The sequence below is a fragment of the Phyllobates terribilis genome, unplaced genomic scaffold (genome assembly GCF_046119375.1).
Source record: "Phyllobates terribilis strain yellow unplaced genomic scaffold, ASM4611937v1 Scaffold_7__3_contigs__length_470593459, whole genome shotgun sequence".
Taxonomy (NCBI): Eukaryota; Metazoa; Chordata; class Amphibia; order Anura; family Dendrobatidae; genus Phyllobates; species Phyllobates terribilis.
The window spans coordinates 20,271,737-20,299,315 of NW_027362767.1; the positions used below are offsets into that span (position 1 = coordinate 20,271,737).

Here is a 27,579-nt window from a genome sequence, read left to right on the forward strand (position 1 = left end):
TATGGGCTCACAGGCAGTGGAATGGTTACTAGTCTCACCTGTCACTATGGGCACACTGGTAGTGGAATGGTTACTAGTCTCACCTGTCACTATGGGCACACCGGCAGTGGAATGGTTACTAGTCTCACCTGTCACTATGGGCTCACCGGCAGTGGATTGGTTACTAGTCTCACCGGCAGTGGAATGGTTACTAGTCTCACATGTCACTATGAGCTCACCGGCAGTGGAATGGTTACTAGTCTCACCTGTCACTATGGGCTCACAGGCAGTGGAATGGTTACTAGTCTCACCTGTCACTATGGGCACACCGGCAGTGGATTGGTTACTAGTCTCACCGGCAATGGAATGGTTACTAGACTCACTTGTCACTATGGGCTCACCGGCAGTGGAATGGTTACCAGTCTCACCTGTCACTATGGGCACACCGGCAGTGGAATGGTTACTAGTCTCACCTGTCACTATGGGCTCATCGGCAGTGGAATGGTTACCGTTCTCACCTGTCACTATGGGCTCACCGGCAGTGGAATGGTTACCAGTCTCACATGTCACTATGGGCTCACCGGCAGTGGATTGGTTACTGGTCTCACCTGTCACTATGGGCTCACCGGCAGTGGAAGGGTTACTAGTCTCACCTGTCACTATGGGCTCACCGGCAGTGGAATGGTTACTAGTCACACCTGTCACTATGGGCTCATCGGCAGTGGAATGGTTACTAGTCTCACCTGTCACTGTGGGCTCACAGGCAGTGGAATGGTTACTAGTCTCACCTGTCACTATGGGCTCACCGGCAGTGGAATGGTTACTAGTCTCACCTGTCACTATGGGCTCACAGGCAGTGGAATGGTTACTAGTCTCACCTGTCACTATGGCACACCGGTAGTGGAATGGTTACTAGTCTCACCTGTCACTATGGGCACACCGGCAGTGGAATGGTTACTAGTCTCACCTGTCACTATGGGCTCACCGGCAGTGGATTGGTTACTAGTCTCACCGGCAGTGGAATGGTTACTAGTCTCACATGTCACTATGAGCTCACCGGCAGTGGAATGGTTACTAGTCTCACCTGTCACTATGGGCTCACCGGCAGTGGAATGGTTACTAGTCTCACCTGTCACTATGGGCACACCGGCAGTGGAATGGTTTCTAGTCTCACCTGTCACTATGGGCTCACGGGCAGTGGAATGGTTACCGGTCTCACCTGTCACTGTGGGCTCACAGGCAGTGGAATGGTTACCAGTCTCACTTGTCACTATGGGCTCACCGGCAGTGGAATGGTTACCAGTCTCACCTGTCACTATGGGCTCACCGGCAGTGGAATGGTTACCGGTCTCACCTGTCACTATGGGCTCACCGGCAGTGGAATGGTTACCGGTCTCACCTGTCACTATGGGCTCACCGGCAGTGGAATGGTTACCGGTCTCACCTGTCACAATGGGCTCACCGGCAGTGGAATGGTTACCAGTCGCACCTGTCACTGTGGGCACACCGGCAGTGGAATGGTTGCTAGTCTCGCCTGTCACTGTGGGCACACCGGCAGTGGAATGGTTACCGGTCTCACCTGTCACTGTGGGCACACCGGCAGTGGAATGGTTACCGGTCTCACCTGTCACTGTGGGCACACCGGCAGTGGAATGGTTACCAGTCTCACCTGTCACTATGGGCTCACCGGCAGTGGAATGGTTACCGGTCTCACCTGTCACAATGGGCTCACCGCAGTGGAATGGTTACTAGTCGCACCTGTCACTGTGGGCACACAGGCAGTGGAATGGTTACTAGTCTCACCTGTCACTATGGGTTCATCGGCAGTGGAATGGTTACTAGTCTCACCTGTCACTGTGGGCACACCGGCAGTGGAATGGTTGCTAGTCTCGCCTGTCACTGTGGGCACACCGGCAGTGGAATGGTTACCGGTCTCACCTGTCACTGTGGGCACACCGGCAGTGGAATGGTTACCGGTCTCACCTGTCACTGTGGGCTCACCGGCAGTGGAATGGTTACCGGTCTCACCTGTCTGCCTATATCTTGATGTGCAGAAATCGCTTATTATTCATGTATGCTAATTATTTCTTCCAGGTTCCGGGGGTGCGGAGCCTCCTGTCATCATTATAATAGCGCCCCCCCCCCCCCCCGACCTGTGACCGGCACTGCTGGCCCCGGATTACACTCGTCTATTGGCTGCTCATTAGCATAGACAAATAAAAGGCGATTTCTGAACAGCAAGATATAGGCAGACAGGTGAGACTAGTAACCATTCCACAACAGGTGTGCCCATAGTGACAGGGGAGACTGGTAACCATTCCACAACAGGTGTGCCCATAGTGACAGGGGAGACTGGTAACCATTCCACAACAGGTGTGCCCATAGTGACAGGGGAGACTGGTAACCATTCCACTGCCGGTGTGCCCATAGTGACAGGGGAGACTAGTAACCATTCCACTACCGGTGAGCCCATAGTGACAGGTGAGACTAGTAACCATTCCACTGCCGGTGAGCCCATAGTGACAGGTGAGACTAGTAACCATTCCACTGCCGGTGAGCCCATAGTGACAGGTGAGACCAGTAACCATTCCACTGCCGGTGTGCCCATAGTGACAGGTGAGACTAGTAACCATTCCACTACCGGTGAGCCCATAGTGACAGGTGAGACTAGTAACCATTCCACTGCCGGTGAGCCCATAGTGACAGGTGAGACTAGTAACCATTCCACTGCCGGTGAGCCCATAGTGACAGGTGAGACCAGTAACCATTCCACTGCCGGTGAGCCCATAGTGACAGGTGAGACCGGTAACCATTCCACTGCCGGTGAGCCCATAGTGACAGGTGAGACTAGTAACCATTCCACTGCCGGTGAGCCCATAGTGACAGGTGAGACCAGTAACCATTCCACTGCCGGTGAGCCCATAGTGACAGGTGAGACCGGTAACCATTCCACTGCCGGTGAGCCCATAGTGACAGGTGAGACTAGTAACCATTCCACTGCCGGTGAGCCCATAGTGACAGGTGAGACTAGTAACCATTCCACTGCCGGTGTGCCCATAGTGACAGGTGAGACTAGTAACCATTCCACTGCCGGTGAGCCCATAGTGACAGGTGAGACTAGTAACCATTCCACTGCCGGTGTGCCCATAGTGACAGGGGAGACTAGTAACCATTCCACTGCCGGTGTGCCCATAGTGACAGGTGAGACTAGTAACCATTCCACTGCCGGTGAGCCCATAGTGACAGGTGAGACTAGTAACCATTCCACTGCCGGTGAGCCCATAGTGACAGGTGAGACTAGTAACCATTCCACTGCCGGTGTGCCCATAGTGACAGGGGAGACTAGTAACCATTCCACTGCCGGTGTGCCCATAGTGACAGGTGAGACTAGTAACCATTCCACTGCCGGTGAGCCCATAGTGACAGGTGATTCTAGTAACCATTCCACTACCGGTGTGCCCATAGTGACAGGTGAGACTAGTAACCATTCCACTGCCGGTGAGCCCATAGTGACAGGTGAGACTAGTAACCATTCCACTGCCGGTGTGCCCATAGTGACAGGTGAGACTAGTAACCATTCCACTGCCGGTGTGCCCATAGTGACAGGTGAGACTAGTAACCATTCCACTGCCGGTGTGCCCATAGTGACAGGTGAGACTAGTAACCATTCCACTGCCGGTGTGCCCATAGTGACAGGTGAGACTAGTAACCATTCCACTGCCGGTGTGCCCATAGTGACAGGTGAGACTAGTAACCATTCCACTGCCGGTGTGCCCATAGTGACAGGTGAGACTAGTAACCATTCCACTGCCGGTGTGCCCATAGTGACAGGTGAGACTAGTAACCATTCCACTGCCGGTGTGCCCATAGTGACAGGTGAGACTAGTAACCCTTCCACTGCCGGTGAGCCCATAGTGACAGGTGAGACTAGTAACCATTCCACTGCCGGTGTGCCCATAGTGACAGGGGAGACTAGTAACCATTCCACTGCCGGTGTGCCCATAGTGACAGGTGAGACTAGTAACCATTCCACTGCCGGTGAGCCCATAGTGACAGGTGAGACTAGTAACCATTCCACTGCCGGTGAGCCCATAGTGACAGGTGAGACTAGTAACCATTCCACTGCCGGTGTGCCCATAGTGACAGGGGAGACTAGTAACCATTCCACTGCCGGTGTGCCCATAGTGACAGGTGAGACTAGTAACCATTCCACTGCCGGTGAGCCCATAGTGACAGGTGATTCTAGTAACCATTCCACTACCGGTGTGCCCATAGTGACAGGTGAGACTAGTAACCATTCCACTGCCGGTGAGCCCATAGTGACAGGTGAGACTAGTAACCATTCCACTGCCGGTGTGCCCATAGTGACAGGTGAGACTAGTAACCATTCCACTGCCGGTGTGCCCATAGTGACAGGTGAGACTAGTAACCATTCCACTGCCGGTGTGCCCATAGTGACAGGTGAGACTAGTAACCATTCCACTGCCGGTGTGCCCATAGTGACAGGTGAGACTAGTAACCATTCCACTGCCGGTGTGCCCATAGTGACAGGTGAGACTAGTAACCATTCCACTGCCGGTGTGCCCATAGTGACAGGTGAGACTAGTAACCATTCCACTGCCGGTGTGCCCATAGTGACAGGTGACAATGTCCCAGGGGTGACAGACGCGCTTTAAGTCTGTGGGTGGAACGGGAAAAATATGGAAAAGGTCATAATATATATATTTAAGTGTATACAGGCTCTGGTGACGAGCTCAGGGCGCACACTGCTCCCCTCAGCTCCTGTATACAGGCTGGTGTGTACAAGGCCATATATACAGGTGCACAGTGACGTCAGAGGAGCACACTGCGTCTGTATACAGTACGGTGTGCAGGGGACACAGACGCACAGTGTGTACAGGTGCTGTGTGACGTCAGGGCGCGATCCCGCGCGTCTCTAGGGTCAGACACTCGCGCCCGGACCCTCCTAGCACCGACACCCGGAGGCCGCACTCGCATCCCCGGCCTTTCCTGGCGGGCCGTACCGTTAGAGATGAGCTTGGCGGAGAGCTGCTTGATGAGCTCGTGGATCCGGTCCCACAGGCACTCGGAGCGGCAGCGCTCGATCTCCACCTCCAGCCGCGATCCGGCCTTCTTAGCGGCCATGTCTGACAGCAGCGGCCGGGCCCGAACACAGGCGCCGGGAGAAGAGCCGCGGCCGGCCGGACACTGACAGCGCTGCGCCCCCTTCTGAGTGTACGAGGGAACTGCAGCCAGGAGTGACAGCGCCACCGCGTGTGAAACATTGGCAACTGCAGCTAGTGCTGACAGCGCCACCGCGTGAGACACATTGAAAACTGCAGCTAGTGCTGACAGCGCCACCGCGTGTGACTCATTGAGAACTGCAGCTAGTGCTGACAGCGCCACCGCGTGTGACTCATTGAGAACTGCAGCTAGTGCTGACAGCGCCACCGCGTGTGACTCATTGAGAACTGCAGCTAGTGCTGACAGCGCCACCGCGTGTGACTCATTGAGAACTGCAGCTAGTGCTGACAGCGCCATCTCGTGTGACACATTGAGAAGTGCAGTCAGTGGTGATAGCGCCACCTGGTGTGATACACTGGGAATTGCACGCACAATGCGGATCATTTTCAATTTTTTTTTTTATATTTATTTTTCAGTAAGGGATTAATTATCTTTTGCTGCCTCTTCAATGTGAATGGATTATGGATACAAAGTATTGAGACTCACCTGAAAGATGCAAACATGAGACACAAAGTGTTAAATTCAACTTATTGATAATTACGGGCGCAGGATCTTTTTGCATTAAAAAACTTAACGAGTGTATAAAAAAATATAAATGTGAAAAAGTATTAATATATTTGCAATGTTTTCAATTGAAACAAATAATCATATTTAATGCAGATCGATATGTAAATGAGTACATGAAACATTTCTCATTGCTTATGGTACCTGTAGGGGGAGCTCCCTGCATAGCAATTTATAGTCACTGCTTCAGGGAGCTCCCTGTACAGTAATTATACAGTCACCACTAGAGGGAGTTCCTCTACCTCCACCCTGCATAGATTTATACAATCACCACTAGAGGGAGCTCCCTGCATAGATTTATACAATCACCACTAGAGGGAGCTCCCTGCATAGTATTTAATAGTCACTACTAGAGGGAATTCCCTGCATTGGGATTTTTACAGTCACCACTAGATGGAGCACCCTCTGATTAGTAATTCAGATTACAGATAAATAGCGCTCCCTGTATAGTAATTTAGTCACCACTAGAGGGAGCTCTCTGCATAGTAATTTATAGTCACCACTAGAGGGAGCTCCCTGCATAGAGATTTATACTGTCTACAGTAGAGGGAGCTCTCTGCATAGTAATTTATAGTCACCACTAGAGGGAGCTCCCTGCATAGAGATTTATACTGTCTACAGTAGAGGGAGCTCCCTGCATAGAGATTTATACTGTCTACAGTAGAGGGAGCTCTCTGCATAGTAATTTATAGTCACCACTAGAGGGAGCTCCCTGTATACTAAATAATACAGTCACCCCTAGATAAGCTCCCTGCATAGTAATTTATAGTCACCCCTAAAGGGACGCCCTGCAAACTAATTTATAGTCACTACTGGAGGAAGCACCCTGCATAGGAATTTATAGTCACTAGAGGGAGCTCCCTGCATAGTAATTTATACAGTCACCATTAGAGGGAGCTCTCTGCATAGAGATTTATACTGTCTACAGTAGAGGGAGCTCCCTGCATAGTAATTTATAGTCACCACTAGAGGGAGCTCCCTGCATAGAGATTTATACTGTCTACAGTAGAGGGAGCTCTCTGCATAGTAATTTATAGTCACCACTAGAGGGAGCTCCCTGCATACTAATTAATACAGTCACCCCTAGAGGGAGCTTCTTGCATAGTAATTTATACAGTCACCCCTAGAGGGAGCTTCTAGCATAGTAATTTATACAGTCACCCCTAGAGGGAGCTTCTTGCATAGTAATTTATACAGTCAATGTGTGACACATTGAGAAGTGCAGTCAGTGGTGATAGCGCCACCTGGTGTGATACACTGGGAATTGCACGCACAATGCGGATCATTTTCAATTTTTTTTTTTATATTTATTTTTCAGTAAGGGATTAATTATCTTTTGCTGCCTCTTCAATGTGAATGGATTATGGATACAAAGTATTGAGACTCACCTGAAAGATGCAAACATGAGACACAAAGTGTTAAATTCAACTTATTGATAATTACGGGCGCAGGATCTTTTTGCATTAAAAAACTTAACGAGTGTATAAAAAAATATAAATGTGAAAAAGTATTAATATATTTGCAATGTTTTCAATTGAAACAAATAATCATATTTAATGCAGATCGATATGTAAATGAGTACATGAAACATTTCTCATTGCTTATGGTACCTGTAGGGGGAGCTCCCTGCATAGCAATTTATAGTCACTGCTTCAGGGAGCTCCCTGCATAGGAATTTATAGTCACTAGAGGGAGCTCCCTGCATAGTAATTTATACAGTCACCATTAGAGGGAGCTCTCTGCAGAGATTTATACTGTCTACAGTAGAGGGAGCTCCCTGCATAGTAATTTATAGTCACCACTAGAGGGAGCTCCCTGCATAGAGATTTATACTGTCTACAGTAGAGGGAGCTCTCTGCATAGAGATTTATACTGTCTACAGTAGAGGGAGCTCTCTGCATAGTAATTTATATTCACCACTAGAGGGAGCTCCCTGCATACTAATTAATACAGTCACCCCTAGAGGGAGCTTCTTGCATAGTAATTTATACAGTCACCCCTAGAGGGAGCTTCTAGCATAGTAATTTATACAGTCACCCCTAGAGGGAGCTTCTTGCATAGTAATTTATACAGTCACCCCTAGAGGGAGCTCCCTGCTTTGGGATTGATGCCAGGTAGAGCTCAGCTGCTGGGCCACATATCTGACAATGGGGTGGAGTTAATCTATTGCCCGTTACCAAGAGCAACCAGCAGACGTTTAACAGCAGCTATAGATGTGATTAGAAGGAACCCAGGACGAGACAGAACATTTATTAGTTTCTTATGACACAGACAAAATAAGAGACGTGAGGTTTCATTTGCAATGTGATGATTTAATAGTTGTATTCTAGTCGCTCACACAAAGCTTTGCACAATAAAATCTGTTTCTTCCACAGACCTCCCCTCCCCCGTCGGTCATCATGCATCATAAAAGCGGCAACAAGCAGCCGCCAAATTCTCCTTTTTTATTAAAATTCTCTGGTTTTACAAGTTGATGCAACTCATTCTAGAAATCCCTTCACTTAAAGGGACGTGAACACGTGTAAAATACAGAATAGACATCTCATATATAGAATGCTCGTCATCTGTTACCAAAAATCTTTACATTCTCAATAAATATCCAATAGAAATTCCCTTATTAAAAAAAAATAATAAAATAGAGACAAAGATAAGATAAGGACCGTCCCCTTCACCGGTGGATACGCCGATCGCGTACATGCGGCAAAGCGAACGCACAGAAAGAATACGAGTCCCGGACATCTCCGGATTCATTGTATTGCTTGCTGAGAAGCTCAGACCCGGCAGCGGCTACTAAACAGAGGAGTTCCCCTTTAAGTCAGTAAGTGCGGGGGACTCCAGGATGGATATGGATTGTCGTATGTGATGTTGTCAGGGAGGATATAAATAAGAATAAAGCAACTAGTGATACAATGAGGCCCTAAGAAACGATTCTGGGGGCAGTAAGCTTAGAGGGGGTCCACGGACCTCTGCAGGAGGAATCGCCCCCACTCATCTCAGATATCAGACTCCTGCAACTCCACCCCAGCACCAGAATGTCAGGGGTTAAAGCTCTGCAACTTAATAACTGATAACAGAGAACAATTAACTGTCCTAGTCGCCTCCCCCAGTAATGGCTGATAACAGGGAGTAATAGCTTGTAGTCTCCTGTCCTACAGTCGCCTCCCCAGTAATGGCTGATAACAGGGAGTAATAGATTGTAGTCTCCTGTCCTACAGTCACCTACCCCAGTAATGGCTGATAACAGGGAGTAATAGATTGTAGTCTCCTGTCCTACAGTCACCTCCCCCAGTAATGGTTGATAACAGGGAACAATACATTTTAGCCTCACCTAATTGCGATCACAGCAGCTGTAAAGTGAAATGCTACTTTTATCATGTCCTCTGCTGACATCTAGTGGTTGAATGGAGAATTGCAACATTTTATTCCTGTATTGAATGTTTTTCAGTATATATATATGTGTGTGACCCTAAAAAGTTTCCTTCTGATAATTAGGTCCCTTTAATGATCCCAGATTCTTGCTGTACCGCTGAGAATCCTCCACCTGGTGTTTCTTGAACAACACAGCAGCAATTCCCAGGTAGTAATAATTTCGGTAACTCCCCTCCCCCACCCCTTCCCTACTGACTTGTTTTCCATAGAAGACAAAACATAAGATGTAAGATACAAGGTAAAACATGGGATAAATTGAACATTTGCCGCCGGCTTCTGCCATACAAATAAATGATTGAAATCATTGCTCCGGGCTGATCGGTGGGAGCTCAGAGATCCTAAAAGGGGTGATGAGTTCTGAGCCCCCAGTCCCACCATGACAAGGAGCTGTCTAGAAAACAGGGGCCCCACGTTTAGATTTTTTTTTCCACGTGACCCCCTTTCCTCTTCGTAGCCCCCAATGGAGGATTATAACTCCATGTACATTACACGATTAATAACATTATTGCAAGACGCAAAATATTAAAAAGGCGCCAAAAGTTACGCCAAAGTTGTAAAAATATAGTCTATGGAGGAGATGGACGTTCCCACTTAAAGAGTCACTTTGTTAAGACTTTGCTTCAATAGCATCCTCTAGTCACATCCAAAGCCGCATTCACGATCCTTCTGGTGTCCAGTTAGTAGAGAGAAGTGCATTTTGGGAGATAGAGTAAAGCTGGTTTGATAGGAGAGTGTAGTTACTAGCAAACGCAGCTCTGGATGTGACTGGAGAGCATAATTACTAGCAAAAGCAGCTCTGGATGTGATTTTAGAGCATAGTTACTAGTGAACGCAGCTCTGGATGTGACTGGAGTATAAGAGGACAGGACAGAATGTCGTAAGTGAAGCTACGCATCTCCATGTGGTCTGCAGACTCCAAGAACAGAAGAGACGATGACCCCGGGGACGGAGGGAGACGCTTCCTTCTCTGCATTCTCCCACAAGGACACTCACATCACTTTCTTCAATCTGAAAGGCCGATACCAGAAAACAATAGCGTCACAGCACTATCATTGGACTGACCGACCATTACTCTAGTAGTAGACATCATCCACATGAGACGTCCTGAGCGGAAGTGTCCGATTGCAACATACCGCGCCGCTGTCAGACGACCCGCAGCCAAAAATAACGCCGAAGGCGAGACGGGACAAAACATGGCAAAAAGACAAAAGAGAATGTCACTCCAAGATGCCTGGCCCATCCTGCGCCGCCCAACACCAGCCCCGGCCCGTCCTGCGCCGCCCAACACCAGCGCCGGCCCGTCCTGCGCCGCCCAACACCAGCCCCGGCCCGTCCTGCGCCGCCCAACACCAGCGCCGGCCCATCCTGCGCCGCCCAACACCAGCGCCGGCCCGTCCTGCGCCGCCCAACACCAGCGCCGGCCCGTCCTGCGCCGCCCAACACCAGCGCCGGCCCATCCTGCGCCGCCCAACACCAGCCCCGGCCCGTCCTGCGCCGCCCAACACCAGCCCCGGCCCGTCCTGCGCCGCCCAACACCAGCGCCGGCCCATCCTGCGCCGCCCAACACCAGCCCCGGCCCGTCCTGCGCCGCCCAACACCAGCGCCGGCCCGTCCTGCGCCGCCCAACACCAGCGCCGGCCCGTCCTGCGCCGCCCAACACCAGCGCCGGCCCGTCCTGCGCCGCCCAACACCAGCGCTGGCCCGTCCTGCGCCGCCCAACACCAGCGCCGGCCCGTCCTGCGCCGCCCAACACCAGCGCCGGCCCGTCCTGCGCCGGCCCGTCCTGCGCCGCCCAACACCAGCGCCGGCCCGTCCTGCGCCGCCCAACACCAGCGCCGGCCCGTCCTGCGCCGCCCAACACCAGCGCCGGCCCGTCCTGCGCCGCCCAACACCAGCGCCGGCCCGTCCTGCGCCGCCCAACACCAGCGCCGGCCCGTCCTGCGCCGCCCAACACCAGCGCCGGCCCGTCCTGCGCCGCCCAACACCAGCGCCGGCCCGTCCTGCGCCGCCCAACACCAGCACCGGCCCGTCCTGCGCCGCCCAACACCAGACATGGCCCGTCCTGCGCCGCCCAACACCAGACATGGCCCGTCCTGCGCCGCCCAACACCAGCCCCGGCCCGTCCTGCGCCGCCCAACACCAGCCCCGGCCCGTCCTGTGCCGCCCAACACCAGAAATGGCCCGTCCTGCGCCGCCCAACACCAGCGCCGGCCCGTCCTGCGCCGCCCAACACCAGCGCCGGCCCGTCCTGCGCCGCCCAACACCAGACATGGCCCGTCCTGCGCCGCCCAACTCCAGAAATGGCCCGTCCTGCGCCGGCCCATCCTGCGCCGCCAAACACCAGCGCCGGCCCATCCGGCGCCGCCAAACACCAGCCCCTGGCCCTTCCTGCGCCGCCCAACACCAGCCCCGGCCCGTCCTGCGCCGCCCAACACCAGCCCCGGCCCGTCCTGCGCCGCCCAACACCAGCCCCGGCCCGTCCTGCGCCGCCCAACACCAGCACCGTCTTGCTCCGCTTTGGCCCACCCTTTTCTGCCCGATATTGCTCCGCTTTGGCCCACCCTGCTCCGCCCCGTTTTGCTCCGCTTTGGCCCACCCTGCTCCGCCCCGTTTTGCTCCGCTTTGGCCCACCCTGCTCCGCCACGTTTTGCTCCGCTTTGGCCCACCCTGCTCTGCCCCGTTTTGCTCCGCGTTGGCCCACCCTGCTCTGCCCCGTTTTGCTCCGCTTTGGCCCACGCTGCTCCATCCCGTTTTGCTCCGCTTTGGCCCACGCTGCTCCGCCACGTTTTGCTCCGCTTTGGCCCACCCTGCTCCATCCCGTTTTGCTCCGCTTTGGCCCACCCTGCTCCGCCCCGTTTTGCTCCGCTTTGGCCCACCCTGCACCGCCCCGTTTTGCTCCGCTTTGGCCCACGCTGCTCTGCCCCGTTTTGCTCCGCTTTGGCCCACCCTGCTCTGCCCCGTTTTGCTCCGCTTTGGCCCATGCTGCTCCATCCCGTTTTGCTCCGCTTTGGCCCACCCTGCTCCGCCACGTTTTGCTCCGCTTTGGCCCACGCTGCTCCATTCGTTTTGCTCCGCTTTGGCCCACGCTGCTCCATCCCGTTTTGCTCAGTTTTGGCCCACGCTGCTCCGCCCCTTTTTCCTCCATTTTGGCCCACGCTGCTCCATCCCGTTTTGCTCCGTTTTGGCCCACGCTGCTCCATCCCGTTTTGCTCCGCTTTGGCCCACGCTGCTCCATTCGTTTTGCTCCACTTTGGCCCCCATACTCTGCCCCATCTTGCTCTGCCTCAGCTTGTGCCTGAGACTCTGCACCGACCCCCCCCCCTCCTGCACGGCCCCCCCTCCTGCACGGCCCCCCCTCCTGCATCCCCCCATCCTCCTGCACGGCCCCCCCCTCCAGCATCCCCCCATCCTCCTGCACGGCCCCCCCCTCCAGCATCCCCCCATCCTCCTGCACGGCCCCCCCATCCTCCTGCACGGCCCCCCCCTCCAGCATCCCCCCATCCTCCTGCACGGCCCCCCCATCCTCCTGCACGGCCCCCCCCTCCAGCATCCCCCCATCCTCCTGCACGTGGCTCTGTGGTTTCCTAGAGGAGCAAGTGACAGGAATAGAATCCGTCTCCTGCCGACCACCGCAGTTGTCTATGGCGTAAACAGCGCCCCCTCCACTCTTTTCATAGAACTACATGATGCCTGGAATGGGCTCCCATCCCAAACTATTTAACATCATGATCACAATATAATAAAATACTAATAAAATATTCTCACATTCTCCCAAACATTTTCAATATCAAGTCATTACCAATTTCATATCCTCTGCTTGCCGTCATCTGCTACCTGGTGAACACTCAATAGCTTAAAGGGTCACTCTAAGCACACGGCCTCGGGGGGGATATCGCCCCTAGAATGATCCAATCGCTGCCCTCGTTCTGCAGAAACTCTAGCTTAGTCTAATATGCTAATTAGCTTGGTGCATCCTGGGTGTGGCCTAGAGGCTCAGTCCACTGCCCCGCCCACTCACTAGCGAATGACAGCGCTGGTTTGTCTGCAGAGAAAGCTCAGGCACGCTAGTGCTGTCAATCATCAGTAAGGGGGCGGGATATGCAAAAACAGCGACACCCAGAGTGCACCGCGCAGCCTATGTGGCATCAGCGCTCCATTCACTGACAGCAAGCAGAAATCTCAAATTGAGACACAAAGGGCCCGACTCATCATTGTGGGTTTTTCTTTAACCACTTTTCATTTTTTTGCACCAAGTGATTTATAAAGGGGCACGAGGTTCATGAAAAGGCTCTTTTTAATTTTTTTTCGATTTTGCTCCTTTGTACATTAAAAAGTCACTTGTTCTGCTAAAAGTCACAACATTTCCACAACAATGAGGTCAGAAGAAGATTTGCACAAACAGTTTGTGACTTTTTAAAACAATTGAATATCCGGCTGAAAACATCTAAAAAAACAAAAAACAAACAAGAATGATGAATATTAAAAAAAAAAAGCAAAGAAAATTGGTGAAAACACATAAAATAGACAGAAAAAACGGTGCAAATCAAAAACGGATGAAAAACACCAAAACTGATGAATCGGGCCGAGTGTCTACGAGAAAGAAGCTTCATAGACGCAAGTTCAGACCGAGCCGCATTCACTATATAATCGGATCATTTCTAAATTCTCGTCTAAGAATCTACAATTTTCTATAAAAAATATATTATTTTCCGCACAGAATTCCTCTCTTCTCTCTGTACACATCTGTATAAAACTACAAAGATTAAAAACCGCACATAGATAGGAACCACGCAGAAACCTCGCCGAGACCGCAGTAAAGGGGTCCGGTCTTGAGTCGCCCCCTATAGGATAAAGAAAGCAGCGCGGCCCCCAAAGGGCGACCACAATATACATCTGTCTCTAGGATACAAACTGGAGAGAAGGGTGTGTGACCCCAAAAAAGCAATCAGAGGCGTAAATCACAGGGGCAGCTCCACCACCCAATTGAGCAAAAAGTTTTTACAGGGCGTCTCGAGTCCTCTGGGTGCAGAGAACAGCACGATACAGTCCCAACTAGGTTCCCCCCTCCCCCACCAACAAGTTTGGGGTGACCAGGAGCCCAATGGATCCAATCCAGTAATGCACCCAACCATGACCAATCTTACATTATTTATGCTTTTTCTTTGCATAGTAAAAAGTTTTGCAACTCCACGCCCAACCCCATGATTCATGGTTTTATTTTTCTCACCATATCAACTTGCTGTCAGTGGCCGAAAAATTCTTGACCTATAATTTCAAAAAAGGAAGAAAAAAGGTATAAGTTGCAAATCCCTTCCCCATATAAGTCTCGGTGTGCAGCGCCCCCTGCAGCCATCAGCACCGGCAGAAGCGAGGTGTGCAGCGCCCCCAGCAGCCATCAGCACTGGCAGAAGCAATAATCATCAAAGGGACTGCAGCTGTGTGAGCAGAACGGGTTTTCAGCCCATGACTGGCTGCTCCCGCTCACTGACAGCAAGCAGAGATCTTAAAGTTTTGGACAATTTGCAACTCTAATATAAAGCTGCGGAATATGAAGGGTTTCTCCTGGTGACCGATGCCTTTCGTGCATCTGTGTCTGCGACTAAGTCGCTTCTTAAGAGGGACCTAGCGCTCAAAAGTCACACGACCAAGCAAGCTACACCCCCCCACTGTCCACCCGCGACCTTTCCAATCATGGTGGTCGTCAGGAAGGTGTAGAATAAACGTGCGAAATGCAAAATCCGTTCCCTTTTTTTTCCGACCGGACTGAAGTTACAAAAACAGCGCAAAGCGTAGACTAACCCCTCACCCCATCAATTACAAAATGGCGTTCTGGAAAATGCTACGAATGTAGTACGAAATACGCCAGGACGCACGGACAAGACAGGCGATCCTATGGGGTGGACTAAAAACGTGAATGATGGGACAGAATGCAGGAGGGGGTCTCAGGACGCGCTGAGCACTCACTGTGTGAGTGGCCGATGCTCCAACGTCCTCACCCGCTACAGTACAAAAAGCTTCAAGTCTGATTCATGTATAAAAAGAGGTGGGGCGACGTCCTGCACCCCGACAATAAGCCCCCCCATAACTAGTGCAGTAAACTCACAGTGGAAAACTCTCCGGACCATAAAAACATCATCGCCAGAAACCTCCAGAACTTTTGGGTTTCTCACACTCGTTACTTCGGCTTCTAAAATCGAGCACAGATTTCCCAGAAAGCAATTAAAAAATAAATTAAACATTGCTCCCCGGCGGGCGCCAGCGGTATGGAGCCAAACCACGTGCGAGTGCATTCCCGCAATCACCATCAGCAGCACAACGAGCGCTGGAATCTGGGCTCTACTTGAAATGAAGGACTAGGACCGGCCGAGAGCAAAGGATTAAAGACAGTGCCCCCCTCTGAGGGGAGGATAGTAAAACCACAAGTCTCAAGCATGCCCCCAGCTCACAGGTTGCATAGGCCTGCTGTATCATTTACACAAATAAAAGCCACCGCAGGGTGACCGCTCGGTCTCGGCAAGCAGGTCAAACCTTTCTGGGGTAAGTGGCGGCCTTCCCAGTAGCCGTGGGGTTAATTAAGGCGATATATGCGATTGTTTGCAACAGCCCTTAAACTCCTTAGGAAAATGGAAAGGGGGGTATTCCCAGCACCGCTCTCCAGAGCTTCTAAGCCAAAGTTATCACACCCCCACCCCACTCCCTTCAGCACCAAATGGTTCTTATTGAATGGCTAATTGCTTGCAAGCCCACGAGTGGTGTTCTGCGGCCCAGCGCCCACCGCGTCCCGGACTCCTGGGCTGTCTCTAGTCCGTGAACTGGAAGATGGTGTCGGGGTTATTGCTGTCGCTGTGGCCGGCTGGCTGCACAGTCTTGGTCGGAGAGGTTTTACCGTGGGAGTGGGACGAGTGGGAGCTCTCGCTGGAGCTGCTCCGCGTCTCTGTGCTGGTGCTGGTCTTTTTCATCTTCCGGCGCTTGGCCAGAGGGGCCTTGTCCACATTCTGGAGGAGGAAACCTTCCCGCTTGTACTTGTTGAAGGCCTGAGGAGACAAACTAGTTTAGCAGCATTCTGACAAGTCTAGGCCCGCAGAGCACGCAGGCGGCAAGGCCGACAGACCAGAGGGCTTCCCCCGGAGAATAGAACCGGGTTATAATAAAACCTGCAGATCGCTCGCTCTATATAGATTTCTACTCTTCATACCCAAATCCCACTGTACCCCAATGTTGCCGGTTTTTGAAGGGGCAAAAATTCCGTTATCCGTCAGCTAAACCCCCCCCCCAGAGGAAAGATAATCTTACATGAAACGTGGCTTTGACATGAGTGTGCACTGACGCTCCGGCCGAGCCCAGGACATCCGGGGTCATCAGGGGGTTGGAAGATAACTGGCTGCCGTTCTGAAGCCACTCGTTATATCTCAGGGTCGACATCTTGATTCTTTTATTCGGATCTACAGTAAGAAGCCCTGAGGAGAGAAAAGGAAAAGTGAAGCACCGTGAGCAGCATCCGGCTAGTGCAAAACTACAATTCCCAGTAAGCCATGACAGCAGCATAATTTTGCAACAGCCATATGCAATAGTAGCAACGGCGTCCACTGGAGGCGGCAATTATTTATTATTACAAAGTAAAATACCCAAGCCCCCATCCCTCAGCCACGATGGGTGCATTACTTCTACACAATGCAATGACCCTACATACTGCCATCCCGGCCTGACAGACAGAGGTAATGCTGGTGTGCACTATGGGGTCTGATTCATTTACATGCAGGGTCTGTGATAGCCATGAATGTCCCATTACCATTCAGACTTTCATAAGCTGAACATGGCCCTCTCTATAGTGGAGTGGGGGGCTAATACTTAATCCAAGATGCAGCGTCCTGATGCATGTGCCGGCCTGGCTCAGAAAGTAGCCGGCTTTGTACCTTGTATTAAATCCTTCGCCTCCTGAGACACATTTTTCCAGCTTTCGCCTTCGAAAGAGAAGTCGCCTTGCTTTATTTTCTTCATGATGTCCTCTGCGCTGGCGCACATCAGGGTCTTCTCGTGACACTGGAAAGGCACCTGACCCGACAGCATCGTATACTGCGAGGAATAATTCACTACAATTCATTATCGGAGCATTTCCTATTAAAAGTGGCTGCAGATGAGGGGTGCACAAACTTTCTAGGTCCACGGGCCGCCTTAGGGGGCCCACAACAAAGTTTTGCTAAAAAGTTTATTACAAACTTACTCCACATTCTATGAAAGCTCAGTGTTGACCTGAACAATGTCAGGGGCTGCAAAATACTCCAATATTAGTGGCCGTGAGGTTTCCTCCATTATAAGCGCCCCTCGGGATGGCCCCCATAAAAGTCAAGTTTTCCTTCCACTTACTAAAATGACCCCCAGACTCCAGAGGTCACACGACTCGTCGTAGCCGTTGGCGTTCAGCAGCTCCGGCGCGGCGTAATGCAGAGTGAAGCAGGGGGTCTTAAGCGGCTGATTATCTGGAGGCTTTAACCGAGCAAATCCAAAATCTATGATTTTTATTTCTGAATTATCACTTTCATCCGTAAATAGGAAATTCTGGAGACACAAAAGAAAAAAAATACAAAATCAGAATGAACAATAGGAAACACTAAACATCAAAAGATACAAGGTACATGATGAGAGTTGTGGGCAGTGTTGTTCAGTCGGAGGAGGACGTCGACCCCTTCCTCCCTGGGCCCCGCCTACTAAACGCCACAATGCTCCCCCCATAATGCTGCCTGTGCCTTTCAGCTAGCTGTGTTACTAAATTCTGTCACTAGGTGGCAGCACAGTTACTGAACGATATTAGGACACTCATTGTGGACAGATCCTTACACCTCTCAATGGCGGACGTCCTCAATGCCAGCCCATCAGACCCTGCAGGGAGGACGGCCCCGGCTGGAAGAGATTGCCTGCCAAGAACTTGTGCCTAACCTCAGCACTTCTGAGGACCCCTGCCCTTTTATTCTCCCCCTTCCCAAACAGCCCACCTGACCCTCCTGTCTCCCCATTAGCCGCCCCTGACTCCACAGAACCCTGGAAATCTTCTGTCCTCCATTTCCATTGCCTCCATAGTTCTCTTATCACCTTCTGTGCCCCCCTCTCGAGTGCCCCTAATAACCTTACACCCCTCACCCATCTCCTGAGCCGTTGCCACCTTCTGTGTTCTAGGACTTAAACCATCTTCCTAAAACTCCTGAGACGTCCAGACCCCCAACCACATGCAAAACGCAGCCCCCAATCCACTGAACTGTGTGGAGAATGAGGCAGTCGGGATCTGATCAATGCAGCCGGGTGATATTTGCATTCAGGTGAGGGCCCAAGAGTCAGTATTACTGGTGGTCCCGTCCCTCGCATATAAATGAGTATTCACGTTTGGGCAGTACCTCCGGCTTCAGGTCGCGGTGTACAACCCCCACGTCGTGCATGTGGCTGACTGCAGACACCAGCTTGCGCATGATGTGGCTGGCCTCGGACTCGCTGAATGATTTCTTCTTCTTGATTCGCTCGAACAATTCTCCTCCTTTCAGTAACTCCATCACAAGAAACGTGTGAAGCTGCAAAAATGTGCAGAAAAGGTGAGAAAGACGCAAAACACGCTGTCAGACATCGCTGCTCACAGGAACAAAGGACTTAAAATAGGACAGACGAATATTATCCATTACTCGCTGTTATTAGACAGTTCAGCTACTTTAATTTACCAGATATGGATGTTTCTAATCCAATTCTATCAGTAGACGACAATATTCACTCACCTGGTCATGATATATGTCATGTAACTTCACTATATTAGGATGAGCCTCGCACAACCTCATTGCTGCTATTTCTTTCTGCGTATTACTCTCCATTCTACATAGAGAAAGACGAAGAAGTAAAAAGCGTGACATGATTAATAGACACAACAAAGAGCAAAGACCAGTAACATTTCATTACTGATCCTGAGTTACCTCCTGTATTATACCCCAGAGCTGCGCTCACTATTCTGCTGGTGCAGTCACTGTGTACATACATTACATTACTGATCCTTAGTTACATCCTGTATTATACTCCAGAGCTGCACTCACTATTCTGCTGCTGCAGTCACTGTGTACATACATTACATTACTGATCCTGAGTTACCTGCTGTATTATACTCCAGAGCTGCACTCACTATTCTGCTGGTGCAGTCACTGTGTACATACATTACATTACTAATCCTGAGTTACATCCTGTATTATACTCCAGAGCTGCACTCACTATTCTGCTGCTGCAGTCACTGTGTACATACATTACATTACTGATCCTGAGTTACCTGCTGTATTATACTCCAGAGCTGCACTCACTATTCTGCTGGTGCAGTCACTGTGTACATACATTACATTACTGATCCTGAGTTATATCCTGTATTATACTCCAGAGCTGCACTCACTATTCTGCTGGTGCAGTCCCTGTGTACATACATTACATTACTGATCCTGAGTTACATCCTGTATTATACTCCAGAGCTGCACTCACTATTCTGCTGCTGCAGTCAATGGGGACATACATTACATTACTGATCCTGAGTTATCTGCTGTATTATACTCCAGAGCTGCACTCACTATTCTGCTGGTGCAGTCACTGTGTACATACATTACATTACTGATCCTGAGTTATATCCTGTATTATACTCCAGAGCTGCACTCACTATTCTGCTGGTGGAGTCACTGTGTACATACATTACATTACTGATCCTGGGTTACATCCTGTACTATACTCCAGAGCTGCACTCACTATTCTGCTGGTGCAGTCACTGTGTACATACATTACATTACTGATCCTGAGTTATATCCTGTATTATACTCCAGAGCTGCACTCACTATTCTGCTGGTGGAGTCACTGTGTACATACATTACATTACTGATCCTGAGTTACATCCTGTATTATACTCCAGAGCTGCACTCACTATTCTGCTGGTGCAGTCACTGTGTACATACATTACATTACTGATCCTGCGTTACATCCTGTATTATACTCCAGAGCTGCACTCACTATTCTGCTGGTGCAGTTACTGTGTACATACATTACATTACTGATCCTGAGTTACCTCCTGTATTACACTCCAGAGCTGCGCTCACTATTCTGCTGTGCAGTCGTTATGGTGGTACATTATTGGTTGTCAGCAGTAGTGGGTGATGAGCTGTTACTGTGTATAATTGTGAATAATAAGGAGTTGTCACTAAACATAGGATTTGATACATTTTGTTACCTCCTCCCACAGTTACAGTCTTGGAAACATCTTGGATTCCACCCCCTCTCGCCTGCTCAGATCTACCCTATGACTGTGCAGTATGGAGCGGCCCCGGGGTGTGTGCACTGTACCGATGCCCCTCGCACACGGACCTTGCAGCGTTCGGGCCACGTACCGTTTGCTGATGATTTTCACCGCGTACTCCTGGTTGTTTTTTTTGTGCAAACACTTTCTACAGATGGAGAAACTGCCTTCTCCAAGCGGCTTCTCCTTCAGATCGAGCTCGTAGTGCTGATAAAAGGGGGAGTCCTGCAGGGAATGAATGCCACGCTGTCAATAAGTTAGCACTTAACAAAAAAAAAAAAGATCAGAATGTGAATTAAAAAAAAAAAAAAGAAATAAGCAAAGAGGCCGTAAGGAGGAAACATCAGAGGAAGGAGCAAGGTGCTGCTGTGGGGGAAGTCACACGGATGTGCAAGACCCCTGCATGGTTAATCAGCCTGGTACTGCGGAGATGTGCACCGTCTGACATGACATATCTGGGTAGATGGGCGACATATGTTGGTGCCATCACTTCTTGCAATCACCATCATCTGTGCCAGGGATCAGCAACCTGCGGCACTCAAGCTGTTGTAAAACTACAACTTCCAGCATTCATCTGAAGCCATAGGCTGTCAGTGCCTGATGGGAGATGTAATTGCACAACAGCTGGAGCAGGTTCATGATCCCCTATAGTGAGCCAACCCCTTTAAAGAGAAGGCAGCTGGCAAAGGGAAGCATTATGATTAACACCGCGGGGGGCTGGGAGTAAGGGGGACACTGTAGTTTAAGGGGGTCCTACATCAGGCAGTAGGGGGATAAGGTTAACACTAGGGTCGCAGCATGACGGTCGCTTGCCCTGTAAAACTTTAGCAGCTGCGGATTACAACTTTGAAAAAAAGCAGATTATATCATGCAATCAGTGAGTGACATCAAACTCCATTTCCTGTTCAGAAAGAGGTTATGCAGCAGCTGAGGTGTCTGTTCTGATACCTTCATCATGGCACTTCTCGCAATGTTTGTGACTCCCGGTCGCTCCACTCCCAAGTGATACTGCACAGTGTCTGCGATGGCAGCATTCGGCTTGAACAGGATGGATGGAGCAACAAAAGAGTAACCCTGCAAAAAAACATCAAAACAATCATCATCAGGGTATTATATATATATATATATATATATATATATATATAGCGAGCATAGACAATATGGGGGAGGCAGGAGTCCGGGGATGCGGAGCGCACTCTGTAATCATCACATGGGCAAACATGGCACAGACGTTAAAAATAAAAAGGATAAAAATACACTGCAGCTGTTCCTGCACTTGTGAAAACGTTCAGATGTCTCCAGAGACGCCAAATACTGAGGAAATCCAGAGCAACAAAGCTTCTAATTAAGCAACAGATCCATCCAGTTTTCATGCCAAGGTGCAAGTGACCGAGACGTGTCACCGCAATATAACCCAAGACAGCAAAGAAGGAGCTGGAGTATTACCTCCACTTAGGGTGAAGCAAGCCTCTCACTCAGCGCCGCAGTGTACTGCTCAGTGCCCACGGGAAAGCAGAGATCCATAGAAACCCCCATAAGAATCTCATTATTATCATCAGAGCATTACATGACTGATCCGGAGTTACATCCTGTATTATACTCCAGAGCTGCACTCACTATTCTGCTGGTGCAGTCACTGTGTACATACATTACATTACTGATCCTGAGTTACATCCTGTATTATACTCCAGAGCTGCACTCACTATTCTGCTGGTGCAGTCACTGTGTACATACATTACATTACTGATCCTGAGTTACATCCTGTATTATACTCCAGAGCTGCACTCACTATTCTGCTGGTGCAGTCACTGTGTACATATATTACATTACTGATCCTGAGTTACATCCTGTATTATACTCCAGAGCTGCACTCACTATTCTGCTGGTGCAGTCACTGTGTACATACATTACATTACTGATCCTGAGTTACTTCCTGTATTATACCCCAGAGCTGCACTCACTATTCTGCTGGTGCAGTCACTGTGTACATACATTACATTACTGATCCTGAGTTACATCCTGTATTATACTCCAGAGCTGCACTCACTATTCTGCTGGTGCAGTCACAGTGTACATACATTACATTACTGATCCTGAGTTACATCCTGTATTATACTCCAGAGCTGCACTCACTATTCTGCTGGTGCAGTCACTGTGTACATACATTACATTACTGATCCTGAGTTACATCCTGTATTATACTCCAGAGCTGCACTCACTATTCTGCTGGTGCAGTCACTGTGTACATACATTACATTACTGATCCTGAGTTACATCCTGTATTATACTCCAGAGCTGCACTCACTATTCTGCTGGTGCAGTCACTGTGTACATACATTACATTACTGATCCTGAATTACTTCCTGTATTATACCCCAGAGCTGCACTCACTATTCTGCTGGTGCAGTCACTGTGTGCATACATTACATTACTGATCCTGAGTTACATCCTGTATTATACTCCAGAGCTGCACTCACTATTCTGCTGGTGCAGTCACTGTGTACATACATTACATTACTGATCCTGAATTACTTCCTGTATTATACCCCAGAGCTGCACTCACTATTCTGCTGGTGCAGTCACTGTGTACATACATTACTGATCCTGAGTTACATCCTGTATTATACTCCAGAGCTGCACTCACTATTCTGCTGGTGCAGTCACTGTGTACATATATTACATTACTGATCCAGTAATGATCCTGAGTTACCTCCTGTATTACACCCCAGAGCTGCACTCAGTATTCTGCAGGCCTCAGAGCGGAAATCTTCCACCACCCCCTGCTTGTTCACTGTCTGCACAGTTTTCCATTGGGATTTACATTGTGGGTGGTCTCATCTGATGAATGAGACATCACTACCTGCAGACCCTCAGATGATAAGATTGAGTGTTGGCCGCTGTCGCTGCTCACATGCTACAAGTCTCGCAGAGCTGCAGTTTCCTCCACGCATAGATCCGCACCATGTGTATGGTAACATACGCTTAGAGGCGAGTACCTGTGAGTATACACTGCACTGCTCCGCGTTATCTTGAACATAACATCAGAATTTAAGGACTCCAGCGTCTGTGACGATCACATTAGGAGGCGGAAGTTTAGGCTCCTGATATAATAATAACACCCTTGTATAAAGCCCAATCCATACAGTAACCAGAGAAGTATCCGGCATTATACGGGGGTGCATCGCTGGATACTGCGCCCTCTGTCCGGATGTCTCGTTCAGCAGCTCGTTACAACGAAACCCCGACATGTGACTCAGCAAAGCACATTGTGTAATCGCAGGAATAGCTCCAAGGGTCACGATTCCCCCCGAGTAGAGCTGGCAGCCGCGCCAGGCACAAGCCTCAGTTACCTGAAATATCCGGTCGGCGTTCATGGGCAGAGCGGCTGGGGAGTACGTAGGATCCATCTCTGTAAACTCTTCTGCAAAATTCCCCACGTCCAGCTCATCCTTGATCACCGGCTTAAATGGAGCGGGCACTTTCTTTGCTGCCAAATCCTCCCAATCCAGGGTCTGAAATGTAAGAAGGGCAACAATATATATAAGGCAGGCCATACCCCCCAGATATGTACCGGCCGGCGATATAATTAGTATGGGGCTTCCTGACGGCAGATGTGGGGAGATGACGACCGGGCAGTTGGATTTCACAAGGAGAGTCATTGTATTCTCCAGGGAGATAATCTGCAAACACCTGAGTCCAGAGGAAGGAGACCGGAGAGCCCCGAGGGAAATGGAGACCGGAGAGCCCCGAGGGAAATGGAGACCGGAGAGCCCCGAGGGAAATGGAGACCAGAGAGCCCCGAGGGAAATGGAGACCAGAGAGCCCCGAGGGAAATGGAGACCAGAGAGCCCCGAGGGAAATGGAGACCAGAGAGCCCCGAGGGAAATGGAGACCAGAGAGCCCCGAGGGAAATGGAGACCAGAGAGCCCCGAGGGAAATGGAGACCAGAGAGCCCCGAGGGAAATGGAGACCAGAGAGCCCCGAGGGAAATGGAGACCAGAGAGCCCCGAGGGAAATGGAGACCAGAGAGCCCCGAGGGAAATGGAGACCAGAGAGCCCCGAGGGAAATGGAGACCAGAGAGCCCCGAGGGAAATGGAGACCAGAGAGCCCCGAGGGAAATGGAGACCAGAGAGCCCCGAGGGAAATGGAGACCAGAGAGCCCCGAGGGAAATGGAGACCAGAGAGCCCCGAGGGAAATGGAGACCAGAGAGCCCCGAGGGAAATGGAGACCAGAGAGCCCCGAGGGAAATGGAGACCAGAGAGCCCCGAGGGAAATGGAGACCAGAGAGCCCCGAGGGAAATGGAGACCAGAGAGCCCCGAGGGAAATGGAGACCAGAGAGCCCCGAGGGAAATGGAGACCAGAGAGCCCCGAGGGAAATGGAGACCAGAGAGCCCCGAGGGAAATGGAGACCAGAGAGCCCCGAGGGAAATGGAGACCAGAGAGCCCCGAGGGAAATGGAGACCAGAGAGCCCCGAGGGAAATGGAGACCAGAGAGCCCCGAGGGAAATGGAGACCAGAGAGCCCCGAGGGAAATGGAGACCAGAGAGCCCCGAGGGAAATGGAGACCAAAGAGCCCCGAGGGAAATGGAGACCAGAGAGCCCCGAGGGAAATGGAGACCAGAGAGCCCCGAGGGAAATGGAGACCAGAGAGCCCCGAGGGAAATGGAGACCAGAGAGCCCCGAGGGAAATGGAGACCAGAGAGCCCCGAGGGAAATGGAGACCAGAGAGCCCCGAGGGAAATGGAGACCAGAGAGCCCCGAGGGAAATGGAGACCAGAGAGCCCCGAGGGAAATGGAGACCAGAGAGCCCCGAGGGAAATGGAGACCAGAGAGCCCCGAGGGAAATGGAGACCAGAGAGCCCCGAGGGAAATGGAGACCAGAGAGCCCCGAGGGAAATGGAGACCAGAGAGCCCCGAGGGAAATGGAGACCAGAGAGCCCCGAGGGAAATGGAGACCAGAGAGCCCCGAGGGAAATGGAGACCAGAGAGCCCCGAGGGAAATGGAGACCAGAGAGCCCCGAGGGAAATGGAGACCAGAGAGCCCCGAGGGAAATGGAGACCAGAGAGCCCCGAGGGAAATGGAGACCAGAGAGCCCCGAGGGAAATGGAGACCAGAGAGCCCCGAGGGAAATGGAGACCAGAGAGCCCCGAGGGAAATGGAGACCAGAGAGCCCCGAGGGAAATGGAGACCAGAGAGCCCCGAGGGAAATGGAGACCAGAGAGCCCCGAGGGAAATGGAGACCAGAGAGCCCCGAGGGAAATGGAGACCAGAGAGCCCCGAGGGAAATGGAGACCAGAGAGCCCCGAGGGAAATGGAGACCAGAGAGCCCCGAGGGAAATGGAGACCAGAGAGCCCCGAGGGAAATGGAGACCAGAGAGCCCCGAGGGAAATGGAGACCAGAGAGCCCCGAGGGAAATGGAGACCAGAGAGCCCCGAGGGAAATGGAGACCAGAGAGCCCCGAGGGAAATGGAGACCAGAGAGCCCCGAGGGAAATGGAGACCAGAGAGCCCCGAGGGAAATGGAGACCAGAGAGCCCCGAGGGAAATGGAGACCAGAGAGCCCCGAGGGAAATGGAGACCAGAGAGCCCCGAGGGAAATGGAGACCAGAGAGCCCCGAGGGAAATGGAGACCAGAGAGCCCCGAGGGAAATGGAGACCAGAGAGCCCCGAGGGAAATGGAGACCAGAGAGCCCCGAGGGAAATGGAGACCAGAGAGCCCCGAGGGAAATGGAGACCAGAGAGCCCCGAGGGAAATGGAGACCAGAGAGCCCCGAGGGAAGGAGACCGGGGAGCCCCGAGGGAAGGAGACCGGAGAGCCCCGAGGGAAGGAGACCGGAGAGCCCCGAGGGAAGGAGACCGGAGAGCCCCGAGGGAAGGAGACCGGAGAGCCCCGAGGGAAGGAGACCGGAGAGCCCCGAGGGAAGGAGACCGGAGAGCCCCGAGGGAAGGAGACCGGAGAGCCCCGAGGGAAGGAGACCGGAGAGCCCCGAGGGATGGATGTCAGATAAGTCAGAAGAGGAAAGGGGGTAAATGTGTTTGAAGGGTGACAGAGCATTTTGGCAGTGGCTTTCTCCCCTTTTCCTACCAAAAACACATGCAAGATTGATGTAAAAGAGCAAGCATGTGTTAGGGGAAAGGTTGGGTTAGATGCCCATCAGCCGGGCCAGTATCCAGCCTAATAATCATTTCTGAAATATATCAAATATACAAAGGGTAAAATCACTGAAGCTAGTAAATCAGGAGTGCAGGGAATAGATGAGCGGCCTGTAGTTTCTGCTTCCATGTATACCAGTAGGGTAATAATGTGCAGAGAGGGGGGATGCAGCGGCAGCTTCTCTCCTGTGTCTGTCAGACATTGGATCAGTAGAGCTCAGCACCGCAGCACGGGACCTGGGCAGCAGGAAACTCACCTGGAAAAAAGGATGTTTCTTTATGTCATCGCAGTCAGCGGGACCGCAGCCGAGCCGCTTGTTGGGGTCTTTCATCAGCAGACCTCTGATGAGATCTTTCACCAGCTCGCTCATCTCTGGGGGGTAAGGCGGGTCACTTTTTAATATTCTCCTGCAAAAGCACAGATTTGTATTTGTGCCATAATTCCATCAGTAAAAGTATTTTACTGAAGCGACATAAAAAATAAAAAAAAGTCAGTGATTTAAGCGAAAATCAGCAAATAGCATTGTAAGAGAGGAGTGTGCTGTTCTTGTAGAAGGACACGGAGTTACTTAGAGAAAAAAAAACAAGGTTCCCCAGCAGAGCAGAGTATTTCAGGAGAGGAGTATGCTGATCTAGTAGAAGGAGTTACTATTAGAACCTTGCTCTTAGGTTTTTTTTCCTTTGCTGGTCACATGACCTTGTTGGCCTATTTAATCCTGCTCCGCCCTTCTGGCTTTGCTGGACTTCATTGTATAACTACTTTCTAGCTAGCCTGTGCTCTGTATCTTACTCTGTTAGTTTGCTTGGTCTACGGACCTCTTTGTTCTATATATTTTGTTTGTTCGTCTGTCTGCTACTATTTCTGTTAGGAGGTGTCCCATTTTCCTCCCAGTCCTTAGTACTTGTAGGGATT

At 51.0% G+C, this 27,579-nt stretch overlaps 2 protein-coding genes across 3 annotated transcripts in view; both read right to left on the reverse strand.

Moving 5' to 3' along the window:
• Positions 1–5,242, reverse strand: part of TTC7B (tetratricopeptide repeat domain 7B) — a 121,018-nt gene extending 115,776 nt beyond the window's left edge. The window contains exon 1 of one of the 2 annotated variants that reach the window (XM_073638241.1): positions 5,004–5,242. In XM_073638241.1, the coding sequence (XP_073494342.1) occupies positions 5,004–5,124 (121 nt within the window). In that variant the 5' untranslated portion in view covers positions 5,125–5,242. The remainder of the gene's footprint in view (positions 1–5,003) is intronic. The other variant, XM_073638242.1, reaches the window with a different exon arrangement.
• A 7,551-nt stretch (positions 5,243–12,793) lies between these two features.
• RPS6KA5 (ribosomal protein S6 kinase A5) overlaps positions 12,794–27,579 on the reverse strand; it is a 51,286-nt gene continuing 36,500 nt past the window's right edge. Inside the window, exons 8-17 of the mRNA XM_073638243.1 lie at positions 26,924–27,074; positions 23,860–24,021; positions 21,458–21,583; positions 20,601–20,734; positions 18,972–19,065; positions 18,603–18,773; positions 17,581–17,772; positions 17,130–17,289; positions 16,510–16,673; positions 12,794–16,250 (exon numbers count right to left, since the gene is read on the reverse strand). Of these exons, the coding sequence (XP_073494344.1) occupies positions 16,017–16,250; positions 16,510–16,673; positions 17,130–17,289; positions 17,581–17,772; positions 18,603–18,773; positions 18,972–19,065; positions 20,601–20,734; positions 21,458–21,583; positions 23,860–24,021; positions 26,924–27,074 (1,588 nt within the window). The 3' untranslated portion in view covers positions 12,794–16,016. The remainder of the gene's footprint in view (positions 16,251–16,509; positions 16,674–17,129; positions 17,290–17,580; positions 17,773–18,602; positions 18,774–18,971; positions 19,066–20,600; positions 20,735–21,457; positions 21,584–23,859; positions 24,022–26,923; positions 27,075–27,579) is intronic.